At 59.0% G+C, this 24,631-nt stretch overlaps 1 protein-coding gene across 3 annotated transcripts; it reads left to right on the forward strand.

The window, feature by feature from the left end:
* The first annotated feature begins 205 nt into the window (after positions 1-205).
* Positions 206-23,930, forward strand: SH2D3C (SH2 domain containing 3C). 3 transcript variants are annotated; one of them, XM_041475006.1, is made up of 12 exons: positions 206-296; positions 2,252-2,903; positions 7,362-7,401; positions 17,640-17,768; positions 18,047-18,495; positions 19,808-19,932; positions 20,208-20,785; positions 21,025-21,140; positions 21,300-21,471; positions 22,188-22,299; positions 22,913-23,119; positions 23,235-23,930. In XM_041475006.1, the coding sequence occupies exons 1-12, from the start codon at positions 257-259 to the stop codon at positions 23,408-23,410; spliced, it is 2,796 nt and encodes a 931-aa protein (XP_041330940.1). In that variant the 5' UTR covers positions 206-256; the 3' UTR covers positions 23,411-23,930. The 3 variants fall into 3 exon arrangements, with proteins under 3 accessions (XP_041330940.1, XP_041330939.1, XP_041330941.1); XM_041475005.1 differs by lacking the exons at positions 206-296; positions 2,252-2,903 and adding an exon at positions 3,883-4,024; XM_041475007.1 differs by lacking the exons at positions 206-296; positions 2,252-2,903; positions 7,362-7,401 and adding an exon at positions 11,543-11,640.
* The last annotated feature ends 701 nt before the right edge of the window (positions 23,931-24,631 follow it).

Genomic DNA, 24,631 nt, shown 5'->3' on the forward strand with positions numbered 1-24,631 from the left:
CAGCCATCCCCAAATCGGATGGCTCTTGAGCAGCCAGGCAGGTGCAAGCAGCCACGGGGACTGTAGGAACTGCGGGACAGCGTGAGGGCAGGCAGGGACAGGAACGGGGCAGGGAGCAGATGACAGCACAGGGGAGGAAACGCTGAGCGAGCACTGAGTGACTGCAGGGGGGGCAGGAAGGGAGGAGCGGGCAGGGAAGGGCTCACAGTTAGATACTTGTCCCTCTCGGTCCCCGCGGCCTCCGAGCAGCGCGGCCATGGCCGAGGGCCAGAAACGACGGGGCTTCAAGAAATTCAGTAAGTGGCCACGGGACAGGGTGGGTGGGCTACGGGGTGCTCACCTGGACATCTCGGTGGGTAGGAGGACGTGTGAGTTAGTGAGGGTGTGCTCACACACTCCCCGGGTCATCCCGTCCAGGGATGGGGTCATCCCATCCAGGGATGTTTGGAGCTGTGACAGGCTCTGCTCTCGTTAGGAAACTCATTGGGATGAGGGGCTTTGGAGGTTTCCATCCACAGGGCTGGGTGGCTGGATCAGGAGCTGGGTGCTGGGACTGGGACCACTCTGCTGCAGCCCAGCCCAGTGCTGGATGTTGGGATGTGACCAGAGGGATGCACAGCAGGGTTTGGGGGTCCTCTCTCCTTACATCACATCCTTCAGGGTGCATGGCTTGGGTACAAGCTGGTGCTGGGGGCTTGGGGGGGCTAGGACCCTCACCCCAGGGTGCCCCTGCAGCACAGGGATGGGGGTGACACAGAGGAGCCGGGCAGGGAGCCTGGGAATGGATTCCCACTGGCTCTACAGGGAGGAAGTGCTCGATACCCACCGGGAGCGAGCTCTGCACTTTCTCACAGACCTCAGCTTTCCCCCGGAGCCCCGGGGGAGGCTGCAGTGGCCTTCACCCCATTCCCAGCGCTGGGCTGTGCTCTCTTGCATTCCTGCCGCGGGGCTGGCGCCAGAGGGGGGCCAGTCCCTCCGCTCCCCCGGGACCCACTGGCCAAACCCCCGGCCCCATCCCAGATGGGATTTTCCTTTGTGGTGGAGTGCTGGGGTAATGGGGAAAATCCCCAGTGCTGCTTTTCCCACCTTTCAGCAGCCCCAGGAGCAGCAGGTAGCAGAAGATGTCTGGACTCCAAGGGGATGTTTAGCACAAAGTATTTTTGCCTCTAACTGCACTCAGGCCGTGAGGTTTCTGCCTCGCAGAGGGGCTTTTGGGATGCAGCCCCTCCACCTGCCCAGCTGCAGGGATGCCCTGCAGTGCCCAGGGGTGGCGAATGGAGGTGGGAATCCAAGGGCTGAGCAGCCTGGACACCCGGGTCCTTGCTCAGCTCCTCTGCAATGTGTCGCTTCCTTCCCCGCAAATCCGCCGTGCTTCGCAGAGCCCCAGGGCAACATCAACATTGCAAAACCCCCTGCGGCATCCACAGCCAGCAGGGAAGCACTGCTCAGCAGCACTGCAGCCACAGGCTCGCTCACCCCAGCACTGACACCGGCCCCAGCCCCGGCGCCATCCAAGGCTGCGCTGCAGCGACGCGCAGAGCTGAGCTGGGGCTGAGGTGTGAAATGCAAAGCCGCCCTCCGGAGTTATAAATACTTCTCTGGCGAACATGTTCGTGCTCAGCACTTGCAGGTGGCAGCTGGAGCTGGCGAGGGGCCGGGCGAGGAAGTGGGGAGGTTATCTCCCGCCCGCAGCAGCGCCCGTGGCTGGCTCTGCTCCACCAGAGACATGCACGTGTGGGCAGGTCATGTCATCCAGGACCCCCGTTCCCTGGGGAGATGCCGTGTGTCCCATTCTCGCATCCTGCAGGGCTGCCCCGAGGCTGCGGGGATGGGCACAGCCCTGCCCAGAGTCCCCTGCAGGAAGTAGGCAGGCAGAAATAATTTCTAGAGTTGCCTGCTCACCAGGGTTGGGTGTTTCCTCCGCCCCTCAGCTGTGGTGGGAAGATGCAGCTGCTAGATTGGCCAGGCACAGGAGACTTCTGCTCCCTGAGGGACCAGGGCAGAGTTCCCAGGGATCCACCAGAGATGCCTCAAACAGCGTCATATACACCACAGAGCACAGGGATGTCATGGCAAGCTGGGCCTGCAGATGTGGGTGTAACACAAGGCTGCATAGTGCCTCATGCCTGCCCCAACACAGGACCAGGGGCTCTGGGACCCCCCCCCCCCCCCCCCCCCGGGCCCCCCCCCCCCCCATCACCACACTGTGCCAGCAGTAACCCCACACTCATCATTCCTTTCTCCTTGCCAGAGTTTTTCAAGTTGAAAGGCTTTGGGAGCCTGAGCAGCATCCCCCGCTCCTTCACCTTCCGGCGTGTCTCTGTGGACCCCAGCTCTCCCGAGAGTCTCAGACCACATCTCCCACCTTCCCACGGCTTCCTGGGAGAGCCCTTTGACAGCACCCAGGATGATCTCAACACCGTGCCCAAGAGCCCTGGCCCCTACGCCCAGTCCTCAAACATGTACTCCCACATGGGCACCATGCCCAGGGTGAATCTGGGCAGGGCAGGGAAGAGCCTGGGCAAAGACAAGAGTAGCCAGAACTGCTGGGAGAAAGGGACTCCCAACAACAAAACCCCCCAGACAGCCCTGCTCCCCAGCCTCAAGTGCCCTGAGATGTCAGGAACCCCTGACCCTGGCACAGACTCAGCCTCGGCTGCTGGAGAAACAGAGCAGGAGGAGGAAAAAGCTGAACCTGGGGACACCCTGGAGGCAGCAATGGCCAGGACAGACCAGGAGCCTGTGGGAAATGTCTCCTGCCCTAGGACAGAGGCACCGAGCTCCAGCCTGGCTCCAAACCCTAGCCAAACCACAAGCCCTGACACAGCAGCTGGAGCAGAGACCACTGATGGGGATCTGCTGGAAAAGGGACAAGAGCATCCTGACAAGATCTCTCCAGACAGGTATATAGCCCTTGAGGTTTGCTCTGCCTTCTGCTAAGACCCCCCTTTTGCCCCTCCAGGGCAAGAGGAGGGGGCTTGGACAAACCAGGGTCACTGCAATGTCCCGCCGTGCCCACAGTGCCAGCGGGATGCACCTGGCCGGTGGGACAGCACAGCTGGAGCATGGTCAGGTCAGCGGCTCCATGGGAACGAGGTTTCCTGTGGGATTTCTGCTCTCTCCTGTTTCCGGACGGGGTGGAAACATCTCGCAGCCCCGCTCTGCCCCGGCATCTCTTTGTCCTGCGGCGGCTGCGTTCCAGCACCAGGATGTGCTGCTGCCGAGAGCTCACACCGGCACTGTTACAGCCTCCTCCGCCTCTCAGTCTCCTCTTTTCCACCCCCTCTGTCCTCTCCCCCTCTGCCGAGCAGCGCTGCCTCTCCCAAGGCACAGGGGCAAATCCTCAAACCAGACACTCCGTCCCCATTTCATCAGTAAACCCCGCTCTGGGCACAAATCCCCCACTCCAGACACAATCTCCCCCTCCGGGGGAATTTGGAGGTTCAGCCCTCTGAGATGACGGATGGATTTTTTGGAGGGTTTTGACCGCAGAATCAGCCAGAGGGATTTTTATCCCCCAGCCCCATGGCTTCTCTGGGCATAAGGGGCCAAATGCGACCCCAGCCCAGCAGGGTGTGCGGGACTGGGGACACAGGCAAAGGCGACTCCAAATTTCTCCCGAAAACATTTCTCGCCCTTTCCCTGGCCTGACTCTCCTCTCTCTGCACTCAAGTGGCCCCTGATGTCCCTGTTTCCCCTGCACCGCCCCGGGGCCGGGGGCTCCTTTTCCTGACACTGAGCGTTCCGGAGGTCCGGGTGGTCCCGGCAGCGGGGTGAGGAGGAGAAATTCGGCGGTGGGAGCCGGGCTGTGCCGACCACACATTCCTGCCGGCCGAAGGGTGGGCCGGAGGAGGGCTGGGACGGGAAGGAGGAGGGTCTGCCACCGCCTTGCGCGCCCCGAGTCCCGGCGCTCAGTGCAAGGCGGGAGAGCGCGGGAGAGCTTCTCCCCATCCCGGAGCTTGCTGCATCCCGCAGGGCCCATGACAGCGCTGGGCAGGAGGTTTCCCACCCTGGGACAGGCCAGGTAAGGGGTCCTGGGCCCCCGGCCACCCCTCGCACCGCGGCACAGCGGAGGGGATGGGGAGGGAGAGGCTGGGAAAGGGCTTTGACTGGGGCGGGCACAAAACTTGGAGGCAGACACCGGAGCCGAGCCGCTGCTCGGGTGCTGAGGCCCCCAGCCCTGGTGGTGTTTTCCTCAGGGAAAGAGCTGCTCAAACCACAGCAGACCCGGTGCCAGGGGCTGCGGCCAGGGGCTCGGAGGTTTGGGGGGCTGGTGGAGCTGCCGCATCCTTCGGTGAGCACAGAGCCCCAGCAGTGGCAGAGGGTCCCCAAGGAGGGTGCAGAGGGCTCAATCAGACCCTCTGTCTCCCAGAAATTACTTAGATCCCAAGCCAGTGTGGCTGGGAGCCAAGCAGCAGTGGGATGTGGGTGGGTCACGTGCGTGTCCTGAATCCGGGGAATGGGTTCCCAAAAATTGGGGGCCAGATGCATTTTTGCATCGTGTGGAGCTCCCCTGATGATGGGTGTAGCCTTGCTGCCTGCCAGGGAAACTGAGGCACGCGGGTGACCAGAGCAGGTCTTGGCATCAGGGTTATTTGTGCCCCTCCACGCTCTAACCCAGAGTCCCTGCCACAGCCCCAGGCTCGGGGAGCAGCCGTGTGCCAGAGCCACCCAAGGCCAGGCCCTGCTGTGGGGCGGGCGGGAGGAAGCGGGACCGGGATAATGCTGCGCCCCAGCCCTTCCTCCTGTGCCGGCACATCCCTGGGGTTGGGGACAGTCTGTTCCTGCCAGGCCATGGCAGCAGCCTGTTCCCTGGGGGGAACAAACATGGCCCTGGGGCACATTTCCACCTGCCCCCCCGCAGTATTTCTGGTAAGGACAGTCCCCAGAAGAGGGTGGGCTGAGGATGCTCCTGCGCAGGGGGGCTTTCCCGGAATCTGGCCTGTGAGCGGGGAAATGGTGCTGCTGTGGGACAGGGAGTGGCACGCAGCCTGTGGAGCTGCTCAGGGCAAGGCGGTGGCTGTGACTCCAGCAGAGACACGCTGACTAACGGGAGGTGACCGCTGGCAGGTCCCAGGGCGGACGTGACTCGGTTTCCCTGTGCACACGGCCGTGCGTGAAGCACGGAAATGCTGCTTCCCGCAGGCACTGCCCCACACTCCCTGCACACCCCTCCAGCCAGCCAAAACCCCCCTGGAGGCAGCTCTGCTGAGGGGGAAACTGAGGCACGAGGTGCCCAGATTTGGTTCCCCTGGGGTACAGTCTGCACCGGTGTCCCAAGGAAAGCAGAGACTAGGCTTCAGACCAGGGCTGGACTCACTGATCCTCCTGGACTGTTCCCTGCAGCCATCCTGGAGCTTGGCACATCTGTGAGTCGTGGTGATGCCTTTCTGAGCCCAAAGGGAGCAGCCACCCCAGCAGCCCCCCGCTCCCCAACACCATTGCTGCTGCTCTGGGTCTCAGCAGCTCAGCCACGGCCGCACTCCAAAGGCAGCCCAGGAATTTCTCCCAGGCTCTTGTCTGCCCCCAAAAATGCCGTTTCCTCCAGGAATGTGCAGAACCAGGGGGGCTGCGGTCCCAGCTGCTGCCCTTCCCCAGCACAGGGGCCTCTCCTGCCCGGGCTCTCGCAGCGTCTCCCAGCTGCTCCCATGCTCCCGACTTCCTGCCCAGAGGCCCCCGTCCTCCTGCCGGTTTTTCTCACGGCTCTCGCAGCACCAGGCAGCTCTGCAGCCTGTGAAGGGCAAACAGGCTGGAGAGGCAGCTCCGGGGTGGGCAGGCAGCCCACAGCTGCCCAGGGGAGTCTGCATCCATCCCCACTCCCAAATGCTCTGCTATTTTCTTCTCCTCCAAAAAAGTACGGGCTTGATTTCCAGCCCCTTTTTCCCCCCTCCCAAGCTGGACACCAGGGGATGTGGTCGGCAGTGTGGGCTTGGAGAATCACAGAATCACTAAGGTTGGAAAATACCACTAAGACTGAGTCCAAAAGTCAACCCAGCCCTGCTGTGTTCACCACTAAAGTGTGTCCTTAAATGCCGTGCGTGAGGCCCTGGAGATGCTGCTTCCCGCAGGCACTGCCTGATACTCCCTGCAAACCCCTCTGGCAGCCCTGCCAGCCAAAACCTCTCTGGAGGCAGCTCTACAGAGGGGGAAACTGAGGCACGAGGTGCCCACCCACACATTTTTTAAAGACTTCCAAGGGTTCCAGAAGTGGGAATTGTCTTCTGGATGGTTGGACACTACAAGGGGCTGATGTAGACTCTGTCACAACCCACTGTAATGCCGTGGGGGATGGCCAGTGGAAAATGTCTGGCAGTGGTTGCCTCTGCTATTCCTGCTTCCCTTTGGGGAGGCCACCAGGCACCACCTTCCACCTGAAGAGAGCCCACAGAGGAGGAATTTGGCTCCCCAGGGCTGCCACCAGTGCGGGTCTCAGGGAGAAGTTGTGTGCAAACCCTCGGCAGTTTCCTGTATGTGTCTGACGTATGTGTCCCTTCCTGGCAGGGAAGGGACATCCCAGCTCTGTGATGACCTTGGATTTGGTTATTCCTTAGTTGCAGCTGCCTGTCCTGGTGTGGCAGCCTGCCATCTCCAGGCCCCTGCTGCTGCCTTGTGCTCGGGCAAGCAACCTTGGCAAGCAGCAGGATGTCCATACTAAAGCTTGGCACTGGGGAGGCAACAGGTTCTGCATTCTGGTTAAAGACATCTGGATTTTTGTATTGTATTCTGAAAGGTGACACCTCAAGACAGCACATCCCACCTCAGACTGGTACAGCCTCTCTCCTTTTGAACTCTCTGTTGTTCCCCTGGGACTCTTTCATATGGACATTTATCTGAACCTATGAAAAGCAGTCCCAGCCAGGACATCACAGTTCAGGCCTAGCTTTGATGGGAGTTTAAATTCTGTAGGGTGGCACAAAGCCATAAAGTCAAAAATGCTTGTGTGTCCCAACAGCTGCCTACTGGGAATGCAGCTCTGCCAGGAAGCAGGACACAGGGCCCCCACCTGGACATGCATCCCCCAGCACTGTGACCTGCGGGGACCCCGGCCTGGCTGCTGGGTCTCCCTGGTTCAGCTCACACGGTCCCAAGCCGATTTGGGACGAGATCCTCTAAAAAGGCTTCATTCTCCCCTGATCGCATTAGGGAGGATAAATCCTGTGCTGAGATTGGGCACAGAGCAGGCAGGAGCAGTGCTGGGGCCCTGGGAACCTCTCCCAAAACCATGGCCACGCTCTTGGCACCGTGACAAGACAAGGGGCACAGACCCCAGCTCCCCCAGCTGTGCCACCACTACCTTCCACTTGAAAGTCACAACTTACTGCCCTTTACTTATGTATTTTTATTGTTCTTCTTCCTTTTAGTCACCCTGATGGCCTGGAGTCTGGCAGTGAATATGTGAAGGTAAGACACAAAGTGTGATCACATCCTGTCCCAGCTGGTGCCAGGGTGGAGAGGGGATGGTGGCCCTGGAACTGCCCAGATCTTACAGCAGCAAGCTGCTCAGTTCTGCACCCCTCCTTCCATCTGGGCTCTCTCTTTGGCCCTGGACATTATTTCTGGCAAGGCCAGGGAAGACAGAGGAGACACAAACCCTACATGGTCGCCCCAGTGCTGTTCCCACAGGAGCTGCTTGCATTTCATGTTCCCAGATACTTGTGAACGCCCACAGATGCAGCCTCCTCCCTCCGCCCCCACGTAAAGAAACGGAAGGGTTTGAGCCACTTTCGTGGCTGTCACATGAAAGTTGGTGTAAATCTCTCCAAATCTTTTGCTTATCCTCCAGCAAACTATTAACATTCCTGAGGACTCTTCATGTCTGGCCAGAAATTCATTAGCGAGGCGCCTGGCTCTGGAGGAGAGCGGCCCTTTTGCAGGAGGCTGCTGGCACGATGGGGTGCTGGGCAGGCACAGAGGAGCGGTGCCAGGGGTGCTGTGGAGTTTGGGCACAGAGCACTGAAACCCACTGAAGTGACAGGGTGGTCACTGCCATGGCATGGCCTTTGGGGTGTTTGTTTAAGGAGAGTTGGAGCTTCCTGAGTCCAGTTGCCCAGTGGGGATCTAATCTAGCCTGCCACTGGGCAGATGGGGTTCTTGAGAAGTGACTTGAGGTGCCCAGCTTGGGTGGTCTAATTAGCACAGAGCCTTGCACCTTCATTTTTTGCACTTGGGGCTCCTGGTGGTGGCTGTAGGCAGACATGGAAATGTGGGAGCCCCCTGTGGCAGCACCAACTGGCAAGCTTGGGAGAGAGCTGGCTGGACCCTGAGCTCATCTGCTGCTTCCAACAGGGGTCACCTCCATGTACACCCATCCCTGGGGCTAAGGAGGACCCCACATGTCGAGTCTGGCAACTGGCAGCCTCTGGGCAGTGGGGTCAGATGAGGTTTTTGTTGTGTAGCAGAGTGATCCCGCGGGTGGGATGCTCTCCTCTGTGCCCTTAAGCCATGTGGGACCGGCAGACTGGGAGCTCACAGGGCTGGAAGTGGGACGTGTGCCAGGACAACAAAGCTCTGACTGGGCGTATTGGGTCTGGCTGTGATGTAGTTCATTTTCCCCTGCAAAGCCAATACACTGGCCTCTGCAGGGAAGGGCCCTGGTATGGGGACTCAGGATATGCAGAGAAACTCCTGCTCACACAGGCAAGTCCTGTGAGGGCAAGGAGGAACAGAATAGTTGGGGGTGTTTTCCCTGGCACTGTCAGTGTGTGCACCCAGAGATGACACATTTTACGGCTCATGATTTAATAGACTGAAACAATACAAATGGGGAACAATGGATATGGCTCTGCCTTTGGGATCAGGCCAGGAGAATTGCCTACCATCCAGTCAGATCCCAGACCTGAACTATCTGGCCTTTATTTCTCATCCATCCCCGTGGTGTCCAGAAACAGCCCACGTGTTGTGATTTATACACCACTTCCCTTTGGTCAGAGAAGCAACTGATGGCTGCAGTGACAGCAGCTATTTTAGTCAAATCAGTAATTATCTAGAGTGTGAGTGACCGGGATGACAGGGACACTCCAGCTGATTGCAGGCGCTGTGCCTGGCTGGCAGCCCGTGCAGCTGCAGGGTGCTCAGCACCCAGCAGTGTTCAGCCCCAGGTCCTGCAGGATTTAGGGTGGTCCTGCAGGATTTAGGGTGCTGTGCCTGTGTTTGGAGCAAGGGAGGATGGGGCTGGGATCTGCCACTGGTCAGAGTAGCTGGGAGGGAAACGAGCAGAGGGGAAACACTGGTGAGGGGTGAGCAGAGGAAGGACAGGAAGAAAAGAGCCGGTGAAGGAGAGGGTCAGGAAGAGGGAGAGGATGTGTTGCAAAGCCCTCATGAGCAAAAGCTGACAGGCAGGTCTGTGTCCAGGTGTGCACCAAGGATCTGCCAAACATCAGCCCTTGAGCTTCAGCTGCAAAACGGCCAGGGCTGGTGCTCCTATCACCAAGCCTGGCCTGATTGGACGTACAACCAGGAGCTAGAGAGGGTTGGAAAGCCAGGATCAATAAGCACTTGGTAATTAATGTGCTTTAATAATAGCCTAAGGGCTGTTATTTCCAAGCTGCCTGGGGATCTGCATGCCCAGCTCTCTATTTCAACATCCCAGCCACCCCAGCTTTGGCCTTTGTGCAGGTGAAAGAGCTGCAGAAATATGTTACCCTTCAGGAGAGCAGCAAGCACTAAAGCTGTCACATGTCCTGTGAGAGCTCAGTCAGGGATTTTCAGCTTCCCTGTGAGGAAGGGCAGCACAGTCACAGCTGGAGGACCCTGCAGCACCCCCTGAGGCTCCCACTCACTTGTTGGTGAAAGCCTCGGTAGGAAACCGTGGGGAGAAGCCCCATCACAGGGGAGAAGCCCTAGCAGGAGGATGATTCACCATTGCATCTTTTTGGAGCAGCATGTCCCTGCAGTGCCATCTGCTCTGTCCCTCAGCCCCAGGCAGGAGGCGAGAGGAGAGTCCCTGCCCATGCTGGTGGGGCTGCAGGCACCCATGGGACCCGTGGGACCTGCTGCCCCATGTTCCCTGCCCCCAGGCTGTGTGCTGGCACCAGTTCTCCCATGCCTCAGCCCTGTCCTGCTGTTCAGCCGTGCTGCTTTCCTGTCTCCTCTCTCCCCTGCAAAGCCAGGGGCAGAGTGAGAGCCCGGCCAGCGCCTCTGAACCCTTTGTTCTGCGCTGAAGGGCTGCTTGCTCAAGCAGGGACCTGTATCTCATCAGCCTCGGATGCTGTCTCCTTGCCTGGTAATGTGAGGGGCTCGTTTGAATTAATTAGCAGGAAGACTGCAGGGTTCTGTGGTCGGTGGCAGCAGGAATGCCTCTCCGAGGTCACAGCGTCGCCTGGGAGGTGTGGGGCTCCTTGGGGCAGGACATGCTTTGCAGATGGGAGGGTGAAGCCCCCAGTTACTGAAGCACAGCCAAATCCAGGCCGTGCAGTGCAGGACAGATGTGGAGGAAGAACAGCAAGGTGCAGGTCCCTGTCACTGCCAGGGCTGAGGGAGCCCCTGCCTGTCTCCAGCACAGCTGCCAGCAGTGGGTTCAGGCAGGGGTTTGGGGGATTTATTCAAGAGTCAAGGCTGGAGCAATGCTTTGAGTCATCAGTGCTGCCTTGCACATCCCATACGTGATACTGTGGCCTTAATTAAACCGAAGCAGAGCCTTAATTAAACACAAGTCAGAGACAGCCTACACAGGAAACAGGCAGCTGGCTTCCCGCCATGTGAGGTGGGCACTGGTATATATCCCAAAAAGGTATCACCATGTGGGGGTGAAGGAAGACAGGATGGGCAACAGGGGACAAGGCTGCCCTTGACCCACAGGCATCACTGGGGAGAGCAGGCAGATTTGGGATGGGGAGAAAAGGGGTGCTGAGTCTCCTCAGGGTGTCTGATCCCCTCAGAGGAGCCAATTTCGCTCAGAGCACCGGCAGCCAGGGGTGCTGGTTCCCCTCAGGGGTGTCTGTTCCCCTCTGAGGAGCTGAGTCACCTCAGAGGAACCAGTTCCACTCAGGACACGGGTCACCGGGGTGCCGGTTCCTTCAGGAATGCCCGATGCCCTCAGAGGTGCCGGTTCTCTTCAAGGCACTGGCAGCAGCGGTGCCCGATGCCCTGAGGGATGCTGCTTCCCTCTGCAACATGGGATTGCCGGTTCCCTTCAGGGGCGCCTGATCCCTCAGGGATGCCTGCTCCCTTTGCGACATGGGAGCGCCGGTTCCTCTCGGAGGAGCCGGCTCCCAGTTCCCCTCAGAGGACAGGCAGGCGGGGTGCCCGGTCCCCTCAGGGATGCTGGCTCCCTTTGTGGCACGGCAGCGTGGGTTCCCCTCGGAGGAGCAGGCTCCCGGCTCCCCCGCAGGGCGCAGACAGCCGGGGTACCGCTTCCCCGGGGGTGCCGCTTCCTCGGTTCCCCGGAGCCGGGGCGGCCCCCAGGGGCGGGCCGGGGCGGAGCCGCCGCACCGTGCCCGCCCCTCGCAGCCGACAAGGGATGAGGTAATCGGGGAAGCGGCTGAAATTGAAGCCCGGCGGCGGCGGAGGCAGCGGCGGTGCAGCCCGGGCCGGGGCAGCCCCCGCCGGGCGCGCCGCGCCATGACGGAGCGGTGCAGCCTGTGGAGCGCCCTGTCCGCGGCCGCATGCTGCTTCTACCGCGGCTCCTTCATGCAGGTGCAGGTGAGCGGGGGCGGCGGTGGGACCGCACCGGCTGCCCTGACTCGGCGCGGAGCCCCCGTGGTGCCGCCGGGCAGCCGCACGCGTGGGGAAGGCGGCGGGGGCAGTGGGAGGGGAAGCGTGCGGGGGACCCCCGGCCACGCACCCGCCGGGGGATGTTTCGACCCTCGGGAGAGCGGGGGAGCCTCCCCGGGGAGCCCTGCGGTGCCCCCGCTCACGGGAAGCTGCTGCGGGCAGCGCTCAGCGAGGCGGCAGCGAGCGCGGGGTGAGCCGAGCAGCGGGTCCGGGGCAGAGCTCGCCCCCCTGCAGCCGGGACCGTACAGCCAAAGCCACCACAGACCCAGACCAGCGCTTTGACAGGCAGAAAAGTCTCTGCAGGGAGCCCTCCCTGCAGCAGACCTCATGAAGGGGACCGTTTAGCATCCCCAAAAGGTGGCATGTGCCCGGAGCATCACTGAGCACAGGAGGGAGATCGAGCCCAGATGAACACTCAGCTTTTTGGCCCGGGTCTCCATCTCTGTGCTGCACTGCACAGGTCTGACTGGTGGGAGAAAGCTGGGATCCATCTGTCACCTGTCCTGTGGTGGTTCCAGCACTGCCACTGTCTGGGCACAAGTCTAGGCGTCCTATTTTTGGACTCTGGCATTCGCACAAGGGGTGCACGGTGTTGGGAATTGATTCCCTCATTTACTGAGTTTGAGAGCAAAGGTGTTTAGGACCGCAGGAGCCAAGCAGGCTCTGGTCTGAAGCACGAGCTGTAGTATACTGCAAGTTAGAAGGGAGCTGGCAGCCAAGAGAGCTGGCAGTCTTATTCAGTACTCCTGCTGAGCGAGGTAGGTGCCGAGCTTTAGAGATTATTCTGGGTAAGACGGAGCCCAGAAGCAGCATTTCAAGTCTTGTCATGATTGCGGCTGATCTCAGCGCAAAGCCAGGGATTTTGATTGCTGGTGCGGGTGAAGAGGGAAAAGCAGCAGAGCTTTTTCCACTTGTGCAAAGGCCACTGAGCAACACGGGGACATGCCCTTGGGCTGCACATTGCAGGGGGTGAGCGGGTGCTTTCAGCCAGCTGCTGCCAGAACAAGGGAGGGACAGGTGAGCATCTGGCTCTCGTGTGGGGATGTGAGAAGGGATGAAGGGCACTCCATCCCAACCCCAGAAAGAGTTAAAAGTGAAGCCCTAAGTGCTCACCTGGCTCTGCCAGATCTTTCACCATCTATTTGTGTCCAAGCGTGCCCAGCAAACACACACTGAAGTCCCCATGAATGACTGGAGCACTTCCAGCTGACAGCCGCATCCCTGCTCACCGCCAATGGCGGTGCACCCAGCCTGGGAAGCACTGACATCATTTCTGGCCAATAGCAGCTCCGAAAAGGGATGCAGCAGCAGCCGCTGCCGCCGTCTTGGAGTGAGATAAGTAAAATATAGATGGATGGAAATGTGTGTATACACACACACCATCACTGCATTGGAGACCTGCTCCCCCGGGGTAGCAGTAGCAGCATACTCCACCACCCCCCCTAACAACCTGGGTGCTTGTCCACCGTAGAGCACCCAGATGTTCCTGGCCATCAACCCCAGCTGCACCCCACCCCTGCCAGCAAGATAGAATTGCTCCAGAGCTGCCACAAAGGAGCATGGGCTAGGGGAGAGGAGACCATGAGGGTAGCCAACACTAGTCCTAGGAAGGGCTTTGAACTCCAGAACAAAGATCTTGAGCCAAGGTCTGCCTTCAGTGGGAAGTAATGGAGACGTGACATAACCAAGAGATGCCTTCAGTCACCTATGGGGTGGGCAGATAGGCTGATGCCTTCTCAGAGGCCATTTAGGTTTCTAGACTAATTACAAGAGAGAACAGAGGAACAAGAATTTTCTTTTCCATATGGATATCAAGATCAGCAGGACAGACTGGCTCACAGCAGGACATGCAAACTGAGAGCAAGCCCATAACAACCTGGGGATTGTTTGTGGTGGGATTTTCTCATGGCCACGCAGGGTGGAGTAACCATTTTTGGGTGGTGCCTGGACTGGTGAGTGCAGCAGTCCTGCATCAGGCAGGCAGAATGGTTATTGGGTTTGCCGTGATGCTCAGGAAGGATGTTTGCTCCAAAACACCTCACTGGAGTAGCCCATTGCCAGGTGTGGAGGAAGCAGAGAAGACCCCTCATGCAAGTCTGTGGCTTCCCCAGACACCTATTCCCAATGGCTTGCTGCTCCATTTCCTCACAGTTCTGCTTCCCAGGCCTCAGAGCTGCTCCAGCAGCCAGAGCAGGGGTGGGGAACTCCAGAAGGAGCTGGGATTTCCCTAGCCAGGGTCCCAGCACAGGGTAGGCAGCATGAGCAGGAGGGAGAACAGATGTGCTTGGTGCCTTGGGGTTAGTCAGATGTTATCAGCAGGGTGGGGTGTGAGTACACCTTGCTCTCCAAGCTGACTTCATCCTCATCTGCAACTCCTCCAGGTTGGGAGGGAAGAGCAGGGAAGCAGAATGGAAATCATTCCAGTTTCATAAGATTACCTCTGCAAGGATAGAAAGCCAAACACCAGCCTTTGAAGCTCTCCTTAGAGCAGGCAGAGTGACACACCACAGGCATCAGCACCCTCCATCCCTGCAGTTCTTGCCCTTCCACTACCAGTTCCAGTCCTTGCCACTCAGCTGGGAAGCAGGTCCTCCATCAAGAAAGCAGCACAGAGAGTCAGGGAAGCAGGCAGAGATGGAGAGCCTCAGGAATTGCCTTCTCATGGCAGCTTCCTCATTGCATGGCTGCTCCAGAGGATTCCCCAGCCCCAGGACTGTGAAACAGCCCATCGGGGCACTCTCCTTCTCCAGCCAAGCCAGCTTGGCTGCTGGTTGGGATTCCTCCAGCAAAGCTTGGCATCATCTTTGGCAGATTTTGAGCTGGTTTATCTGGTGTGGCTGGTTTGGAGAACCGCTCTAATCCCCATTTCTTCCTGCTCAGCTGGAAGATGCCTTGGGGTTCTTCATGCTGGAGCCCAGCACCATGCACTCCAGCCAGATGCTAATGGGAGTCCAGGCTTTTCCCCACACCCAACGCACTAGTGTGCAGGACCTCACACGGGGCCGGGCACCGTCAGACGTTCCCTTGGCACGGCCGGGAGCGCCGAGCGACGCCGTTGCAGCGCGGCGCGCAGACATCCGCTCACGCCCTGCTGACAGCGCCCGGCTGGCAGCGCCGCCTCGCCAGGCCGTGCCATGCCAGGCCCTGCCAGCGCCCCGGCACCCGGCCAGCTGGCAGCTGCCAGCCGGGCTCCTCCGGGACACGCTCCCGACGGAGCGGGGGAAGCTTCAGCGCTGCTGGAGAGCTCGGGAGGGAACAGCCCTGCACAGCACAGGGGTCACGGAGAGCCCAGCTCCACACAGAACGGGGAGCAGACAGGTGATTTGGGCAGCATGTTGGTGTGGTGTCAGAGACTCACAATAAGGACTGGTCTCAGTTACGTCACACCAAGGAAAAGCGTTCCCCGTGATCAGTGTCATGCTGTCTCCCCAGCCGTCATAGCCTGACAGTCACTCCAAGCAGTGGCTTCTTGGTGGCCATGCAAATCAAGTGGTGTCTCACTGCTCAAGCAAGGAGCTGAAGGGACAGTGCCCTCCACATGGCTGCAGAAGGTGGATCCTGACACCCTCTGCTCACAACTAGGCTCCCTCCCCCATCTGCAAGATGCAAAATCTTCCTTGCCTCTCCCAAACCTCCTGTTCTCTCCTCCTAGCTTAGCTCATGGCTCTTGGCATGGATGCCAGCCAGCTGCTGCCCAAATCTGGGTTTGGAGACACCGGGCACTGCTCAGCTGGGCTTGTGTTTTTGTTGCCCTGCACATTTGCATGGGGAGGATTTGGAGGAAACCCAGATGTACAATGCTGAGCAGAACAGGCACTAATCCCTGCTCCAGGGGTGGTGGGGGGAGAGCTGTAATCCAAACTGCTCCCAGCTCAGCTCTGATGGCTTTCACCTGCACAAACAGCAGAGATTCCTGGGGGGCCCCTTGATGCCCCAGAGTTTGGGGGAACCGTGTCACAGAGAGGGTGCTGCAGTCAAGGGTCCCCCACCACCCCTCGGCCAAGCCAGGTCTGCTCCGTGGCAATGGATTTGTCACCATGGAAACGGCTTCTGCTCGGCCTGGGCCCCCCAGGAGGCAGCCGGACCCCTGCAGCATCCGCTGGCTACCATTTATTTTTAATCGGGCTCAGCAGCACCGGGTGGCTTTGTCTCCTGGAGGGCCCAGAGCAGCAGCAAGTGCTCAGCTCCCTGCAGCCCTTGGTCAGGGGGGACAATCCACACATCCCTGCAGCTCCAGTCAACAGGACCCTCTCACAGGGAGAATAAAGATGGTTGGTTGAGCAAGTCAGAGTTCAATCCACGCTGTTTTCATAGGCTGCTTCCACTCTCCCACCACCTTTGACTTGACAGGAGTTGGGAAGGGAGGAACAAAGGCAGGTCCAGGCTGGTGAGGGCAAGCCCTGGAGAGCACAGTCCAGGGCACAGGCCCTTTGCCACTGCCTCCTTCCATCTCCCCAGGCTGGAGCAGGGTCCCCAGGACAGGATCTCTGCCTGGATTGGCAAATGAATGCAGCTACCAGGGGGGATGGAACAGCACCTCTGGGGAAGGAGAGGCCTGGGGTCAGGGTCCTGCTGAGGGACTTTGTGGGGTCCCACAAGAGCTGTGGGTAAAGGCAGAAGAGCAGCTCAGTTCTCTACACTTTCCCTTGCTCACAACCAGTAGAGGAGCAGAGGGGATCGATGCAGGACACAGAGCATGAGGCACTGGGCAAAGAGGTCAGCTCCAAGGCAAGTCCCTGAGGTGCTGGCGTGGGGCTGCAGCCCCCTGTGCTCTGGGGAGCCAGCTGCCACACTCAAGGCCAGCCGTGAGTGCCAGCCTGCTCCTCTGGCAGTGCCAGAGCAGTGTCAGCAGGGCTTCAAGCCCATGCCTGTCCTGTGAGACAATAGCAGAATCCTGCCCCAACAGGCACCGGGGAGCTGGGCCAGCCCCCGCTGCCTCCTTACAGCTGGCACTGCCACCAGAGGGGACACAGGCCACCAGCCACCCTTGCTCCTGGGAGCAGAGGAACAGGGCACCCCAGCAGCCCCATCCAGGCTTCTTAGTCCATGGCAGTGGCACACGTATCCCCCTCTCAGGACACCACACATCTGGGATGTGGAGGGAACCCAGGAGTGTTGGCTCCCAGGCCCTGCTCCATCACACAGCTGTGTTGGTACCACAGCAGGATCACCTCAAAGCCACTGTGTCAAACAGAACTGGCCTCATGTGAAGCACACAGGAACCCCAAACCTGTGCTCACATCCCCAAACATCCCCTGGCTCCACCATGCCAACAGCTGCACTCTGGGAATACTGGCTCAGCAGCAGGCAAGGAGGGAGGCAGGCAGGCTCCAGCCAACAGACACATGAAGCCATCATCCCTTATCTCTCCAGGGGAAAGGAGGGGGCAGATTGCATCCTCCAGGCTCAGGTGCACCAGTGCTGGTGAAAGCTAATTTCTAAAAGCTAATTTCAATGCAGAAGGTTCCCTTTACATTTGTCATTACTATTTATGCTGTCATCAGGCTAAACACAGCGAGTTAACCCTTTGAAAGAAGAACTGTAGAAGGTATTTAAAGGAGGAGCAATAATGCAGGTTTCCTCCTGGAAGAGTGCTTCTCAGGGCAGTTCAGCCCCAGAGATGTTTAGGGGGTTTTCTCCTGCCCAGCCACGGGCAGCACACCAGGCACAGGGTGGCCAGGCACGATAGGCATGTGCTACCAGGAGCCCCTCCAAGTGCTCCTGGTGACAGGACCTGGCCATCAGCAGGTACATTACACATCCTTTGCCACAAGCAGTTATCCTCACACACAGCTGAGTTACCTGGCCTTTGGGGACAGTTGTGCTCCTGGCAGGTGCTACAGTCCCCACGTAGGGATCATGCCAGCCCTTCCCTCCCCAGTCCCTGCACTGCTGCACTGCCTGACACTCTCTCTTCTCCTGTACAGTTCTCCAAGGAGAAATACATCCTTGACTCATCACCAGAAAAGCTTCACAAGGAGCTGGAAGAGGAGCTGAAGCTGAGCAGCACCGACCTGCGCAGCCATGCTTGGTACCACGGCCGCATTCCCCGGGAGGTGAGATGGGGAAGGTGGGTGGCTCTGGGCACCCTTCACTTGGAATGTTGTGGGAGAGCACTCTGAGGCCACACAGAACCTCCAGTCCTCCTGGGAAACATCTGGTCAAAGGCTTCATTAGCTCTGAGCTGTCTGATTTTGCCAACCCTCTTGTGGCTCAGAGCTGGGGGCAAGGGGAACAACCAGTGCCCCAAATAACACCCCAGCAGAGCATCCCCTCGTGCCCTGTGGTGCATCCAGCGTGGCTGTGGCTGAGCTGTGCCCTGTCCCCCTGACAGGTGTCCGAGAGCCTTGTGCAGAGGAATGGCGACTTCCTCATCCGTGACTCGCTCACCAGCCTGGGTGACTACGTGCTGACGTGCCGCTGGCGCAACGAGCCGCTGCACTTCAAGATCAACAAGGTGACAGTCAAGTCCAGCGATGGCCATACCCATGTCCAGTACCTCTTCGAGCAGGAGAGCTTTGATCACGTGCCTGCCCTTGTCCGCTTCTACGTGGGCAACCGCAAGGCCATCTCGGAGCAGAGCGGGGCCATCATCTACTGCCCCATCAACCGCACCTTCCCCCTGCGTTACCTGGAAGCCAGCTACGGGCTGGCCAACGGCAAGCATGGGGGACCCCACAGCCCCTCCACCCAGAAAGGGGGGCACATCAAGAGGAGGAGCATCACCATGACAGACGGTCTGACCGCAGACAAGATCACCAGGGCTGAGGGGTGCCCAACCAGGTGAGCATGTAGTGTCATCCCAGCTCAGCTGAGCAGAGGATCAGCCTCAGCAATGAGGCAGGGCATGCTCAGTCAGTGCTCTCTGGGTGTAGAGCAGAGGTTGGGGATCAGGGATGGAAAGGAGAGACCAGCAGAGGCATGGGGGGAAGAACCAGTACTCAGCTGGAACTGGGTTTTTCTCCCAGGCTGGCTGCCAGCCATGCTGAGCTACCACAGCAGACACCCAGCAAGCAGACATGACTTTAGCATCTCAGGCCAGAAGCCAGAGAGTGTTTTACAATCACCCAGTCCACGATTACCAGCATGTCAGGGCTTGTTAGAGCCACGGAGCTGAGCTTTCCCAGGCAAACATGAGAGGAGAGTCACTCCCAGACACCAAGACAGCATTTGTTGTTTGGTTTTGAATGGCCCTTTTAGTTTCAGAGCCCTTTCCATTCAGCATTTGCAAGGAGTTACCAAACAGAGTTGAAAGCCTAATGGGCAGGAGGAGACTGATGGGTCTGTGCTGATGGAGTCTGCACAGACTCTGGATCACAGCCTTCACAAAGCTGAGCTGTTCACATTAACCTTGGCCAGCTGGGCTTCTCCAGAGGTGGAGGAGGAGACTTCCTTTGTATGGCTCAGTTTTGGCAGTCCCAGGCTGCCCAGAGCCCTGCAGGGAAGGCAGGGCCACACACATATCCTCACATGCAGCAGCCAAGGGCAGACCCATCTAGCCCTGCCTCCAGCAGGACACAGCCTGTTGTTAAGCCAAGCTGCTTTCTCACCACCCTGACCTTCTGAGCCCAAGGGCAGGGTGAGAATGTACCAGCAGAAAACAGGCAACCAACTGTTATGGCTGGGAAAAAGAAAACACTCAGACTTCCAGAAGAGCATATGTGTTTCCAGAAGAGCCCAGATCCTTCAGTCTTTCCTCATCACTCACATTTTCCCCAAATCCATTATCACCACCACTGCTGTCCCATTCTCTTCCTGCTGCTGAGGCACAGTGCTCAACACCAAACACATCACAGCAGCCTAGCCCTCACCCACGGCAGGGAGGGCAGTGAATTACCTGCCATGACTCCTTGCAACCCTCCCTGCACTCAGCATGTTTTGCAGCACCATTGACACACAGTGTTTGCGTCAGGCCACCACTTGCTGCCCCACCAGCCCAAGACCTCATTGCTTGTTATGTAACTTCCCAAATCCCATTTCCAGGTGCTTTCCAGCTCTCCTAAGCTCTGGGTCAGAGCAACCTAACTAGCCCAACACAGCTCCCAGGTAGAAATAGCTTTAAGGGACTAACCTGTGCCCTCTGTCCCCTCCCCAGTGTGTCCCTGCCCCACCACAGAGACATCATCCGCAACTGTGCTGTCAGCGTGGACCAGATCCAAGACCTGCACTCCCCCATGTCCCCCATCTCTGAGAACCCAGCATCACCTGCTTACAGCACAGGTAGGCATTGCCCCTTCATCCCTCTGGGGACAGCCTGGCTGTGGATCAGCCTGGACTTGGCACTGCTGTTATGCAGGGACCTGAGGAGGGGGACCATAGGAACAGGACCTCAGCCAGTCCTGGGCTGCATCATTGTGCAGCTGTCCTGGGATCAGGTGGTTCTGTTTTGGCAGAGGGTTTTCCCTGAGCCCCGTGTGCCTGGGCTGCTGCATCTGCGGTCCCTATGCGTGTGTGCATCTTCGGGCTTTGATAAGTGTCCCCTCCGCTCCCTACAGTCACACGGCTAAAGCCACATGCCTGCCAAGCATCTGGAATCACCCCAGCCTCCCCGGTCATACGAAGGTCCAGCGAACCCCAGCTGTGCCACGGGAACAACAGCAAACCCCTTCCAGACCCTGCCCACAGCTCCCATTCGACTCCCTGCCACGGGTACGCCCGTGCCTCCCCCTCTCCCTCCGTGAACAGCTACAGCGACCCGGACACGGGGCACTACTGCCAGCTGCACCCCACCTCGCCCATCAGCAGGGACCGGCCAGCCCACGACACCAAGCAGCTACCAACAAAGAGCTACGTGGAGAGGCTAAAGGTGGAGGAAGGACAGAGAGGGACTGTGGAGAACAGCTCTGGGGAAGCAGAGGCAGGGCAGAGGCTGAAAGCAGAGCTGGACTTCAAGGGCTTTGTGCCCCCCACCATGGAAACAACCTCCTCCTTCAACCCTGCTGCCTTCCAATCCCTGCTCATCCCCCTAGACAACAAACCTCTGGAGATGACTGTGCTAAAGAAGGTCAAAGAGCTGCTGGCAGAGGTGGACGTGAAGACACTGGCCAAACACATCACCAAAGTGGACTGCCTGGTATGGCCAGGGCCTGGAGGGAGGGATGGGTACTGCTGCCCTCCAGTCGATCTGGGCTGGCAGGGATCAGTGCATCCCTGAGCATCAGACAACCCCTGAGCTCTGGAGCATCCCTGCTGGGTCTGCCTGGTGTATCAGCCAGGGCAGGCAGAAGCTGGGCTGGGGCAAGAGGCTGCCGAGGACACTTCAGCCTCTCCTCAATTAACAAAGCACTAATCAGCATTCACCTTCCTTGCCAGGTCGCCCGGATATTGGGTGTGACAGTGGAGATGCAGCGGCTCATGGGGGTGAGCTCTGGCATGGAGCTGCTCACCCTTCCCCACGGCCACCAGCTCCGCCTGGACCTGCTGGAACGGTACGGCACAGCACGGCCACAATGAGCCCTGCACGGCCTGGTCCAGCTCCCCTGGGTGTTCCCAGCCTGGCACAGGGTGGGGAGAGGAGGAGCCCTGTCTAAACCCCCAGAGCATCCCCTCCCTGTGCTGACCCCGCTCTGTGTCTTGCCCCTTGGCAGGTTTCACACCATGTCCATCATGATCGCTGTGGACATCTTGGGCTGCACAGGCAGCACGGAGGAGCGGGCAGCCCTGCTCCACAAAACCATCCAGCTGGCTGCCGAGCTGAAGAGCACCATGGGGAACATGTTCAGTTTTGCAGCTGTAATGAGCGCCCTGGAAATGACACAGGTATGGGGACACTCCTTTAGTGCTCATGTCCTAGGCTCAGCCCCTTGCTCGAAATGCATCCCTCTCCCTGTGTCCTGCAAGCTCCAAGAGTCATTGGGATGGGTGAAAGGGGAAAATGCCCCCGGGTGGGAGGCATGGGGCCACATCCGCTGGGATGCAAGCAGGGAAGGGGAAGAGCCATCCCCTCCACGGAGCAGACAGCCTAGTCCCGCCAGGATCCAATTGTTTTTCGGTGGTTGGGCTCTTTGTTTTGTGCTGGGCTGTGTTCCTGGGAGGAAATGAATCTGCCCTCCAGTACAATACAAATCAGTCTCAAGGCTGTGGCAGCAGCGTCTCCAGGCCACACTGCTCCCTTTGGAAGATGAAAGGAGATTAAGATTCAATTTTAAATCGAGCCCAGCTGGGAAGTCTTGCTTCCTGCCTGCACAAAGGAGGTGGAATGGCTGCCCCCTCCCTGCATCTCATCTTCAAGGCCGATGCGACGCAGGGAGGTTGCTGTCCTGGGGCACGGGCAGGGGAAGAACTCCTAAGCCCTGCCTCAGTGCCAGAGCTGTGCCGTGTCTGGCCATGAGCACTGGTGGAGGAGGCTGGTTTTGGGAGCACCAGGCGCCGTTGTGTGCAAGGCTGGGGACTGTGGCTCCAGGGTCAGGCTGTTCTCCCTGGTGCCTGGAAGCTGTGCTGCCCCAGCACCTTCTACCTGCCCCGTCTCCTTTCAGATCGCCCGGCTGGAGCAGACCTGGATGGTGCTGCGGCAGCGGCACACCGAGGGTGCAATCCTCTATGAGAAGAAGCTTAAGCCATTCCTGAAGAACCTGAATGAAGGGAAAGGTAACAGGAGCAACTCCCCTTGTCTCACTTGCTTTCTCCTTCCCACTTTTGTCTGGGCACGGCGTCACTGTTTGAGAGCTCTGACCCTCTCCCAGCTAGTGCCAGACACCCTCTGGCTGCTGAACCACCCCAGCACTCAGCAGAGCCCGTCTGGCCTTGTTTGCTCCTTCCTTCCCTAGGAAACATTTCATAACTAAATAAAACCAGCTGAGCCAAACCGTTGTGCTCGCATGGCAGTGAGTGCCAAACCAAGGGACAGGCCAGCCACTTGGAAAGATGAAAAGCCATGGGTCTCTAATGCCTGGTGCCCTGTGGTCTGCAAACCTGCTCCTCATTGCAGCCTGAGCATGGCCATCAGCTTTCTCTTCCCCAGCAGAGCCAGAAACCCTGGCTGGGAGGAGCTGGTGTTGGACAAGGCAATGGCCCCAGGCACAGGGATGGAATAGACACAGCAGCTGCTGTGTCCAGCTGAGCCTGGAAGCCTCTCCTGGGAGCATGGTGGCAGCCTGGCGTCACGGCAGCGTTTGGCCACACGAGCACTCCACAGGGAGATGGGGAGGGGGACGCAGGGCCACGGGGCCATGAGGGGTCCTAAGAGTGCCTCTCTCCCCAGAAGGGCCACCGCTGACCAACACCACCTTTCCCCACGTCATACCCCTGGTGACTCTCCTGGAGCGGGATGAGGCTCTCACGGAAAGCCCCGAGCCCTGGGAGGCCACGGACAGCGGCGTGGAGGTGGTCATGGCCCACCTGGAGGCAGCACGGATGGTGGCTCACCATGGGGGGCTCTACCACACCAATGCTGAGGTGAAGCTGCAGGGTAAGCACTAGGGACAGCAGAGCCCCTTTCCCTCTGCCACATTCCCAGCACCAGGATGGAGCATCCCACAGGTGCAGGGGGTGCCATCCCAGGGATCTGACTCTCCCTCTTGCAGGTTTCCAGGGCAAAGCGGAGCTGCTGGAAGTCTTCAGCACCGAGTTCCAGCTGCGACTGCTCTGGGGCAGCCGTGGGGCTGAGAGCAGCCAGGCTGAGCGCTACGAGAAGTTCGACAAGGTCCTCACTGCCCTGTCCCACAAGCTGGAGCCAGCAGTGCGCTTCAGCGAGCTGTGAACCCCCCCAGGCCCTCGGAGACCCCCAGCTCCCAGCCTGCATCCCACCACTGGCTGTGGGGCAAGGGAATGGACCAGGCACCCAGCATCAGGAGGAGGAGAGATGGCCCAGAAAGGCACAGGCACAGGTCGGCAATTTTGAGACAAAGAGGAGGAAAAGCAGCCACTTCAAATGTACCACCCACCTCTTCAGGACACAAGGCAGGGGTCCACACTGCTGCTCTGAAGAGTGGGGACCGTGTCTGGGCCAGCCAGCGCTGGCCTCCACACCCACCCCTGCCGAGGTCTACATGGTGCCCCTCACCTCACCCTTTGGTTTTGTTTTTTTCCATCTCCATCTTGCCCACAGCTGCTGGATCCTGTGTGTAAATATATTTTCACGATTACTTCTTGATGTACAGACTTGTGAAGGACAGTCCTTGTTGTAAATAATTAGGCTTATTCATTTTGTCATGTAAATACATGTACATATCTCATGGGTTTGGTTCTTACATACAATAAACTTTTATCCCGTTCCTCAAGGGGGACACCCTGTCCTCTGGGTGTCCTTTAAAGGAGCCCCCCTGGGGGAGCAGAGCATGGGAAGGATGGGAGGAATCACCATGCTGAGCCTGGCCCCAGACCCCATGGTGGCCCAGTGACAGCCCTTCTGAGGAGGGCTGTGTGGTGTCCAAGAATGGTTCAGGTTGGAAGGGACCACAGTGGGTGGTCCCACCTGGTCCCACCTCCCTGTGGACTCCACGCCCTTTGTGGACAATCTGTTCCAGTGCATGGTCACTGCACAGTAAAGAAGTTTTTACTTGTGTTCAGGTGGAACTCCTGGGCATCGGTTTCTACCCATTGCCATATATATACATATATATATATATGAGCAGAGATGCAGGATCACCTCCCTACCTCCCTGACCAGCTGGCAATACTCTTCCTAATGCACCCCAAGATCACACTATCCCACTGGCCTTGTTGGCCCTCAGGGCACACTGCTGGCTCACAGCCTGCTGTGCACCGGGACCCGCAGTCCTTTTCTGCAGAGCTGCTTTCCGTGTCAGCCTGCAGCCAGCACCAGTGTTCGGGGCTGTTCCTCCCTGGGTGCAGGACCCTGCATTTGCCCTTGTTGGATTTCAGGTTTTTCTCTGCCAGAGGGTCGCGGGTCCCCTTGGCACGAGGGGACAGGGGGCACAGGGGGGCACGGGGACCCTGCCCAGCTGGGAGGCGGGGCCATA

The sequence above is a fragment of the Pyrgilauda ruficollis genome, unplaced genomic scaffold (assembly GCF_017590135.1).
Source record: "Pyrgilauda ruficollis isolate IOZ18807 unplaced genomic scaffold, ASM1759013v1 scaffold34, whole genome shotgun sequence".
In the NCBI taxonomy this organism is placed as follows: domain Eukaryota; kingdom Metazoa; phylum Chordata; class Aves; order Passeriformes; family Passeridae; genus Pyrgilauda; species Pyrgilauda ruficollis.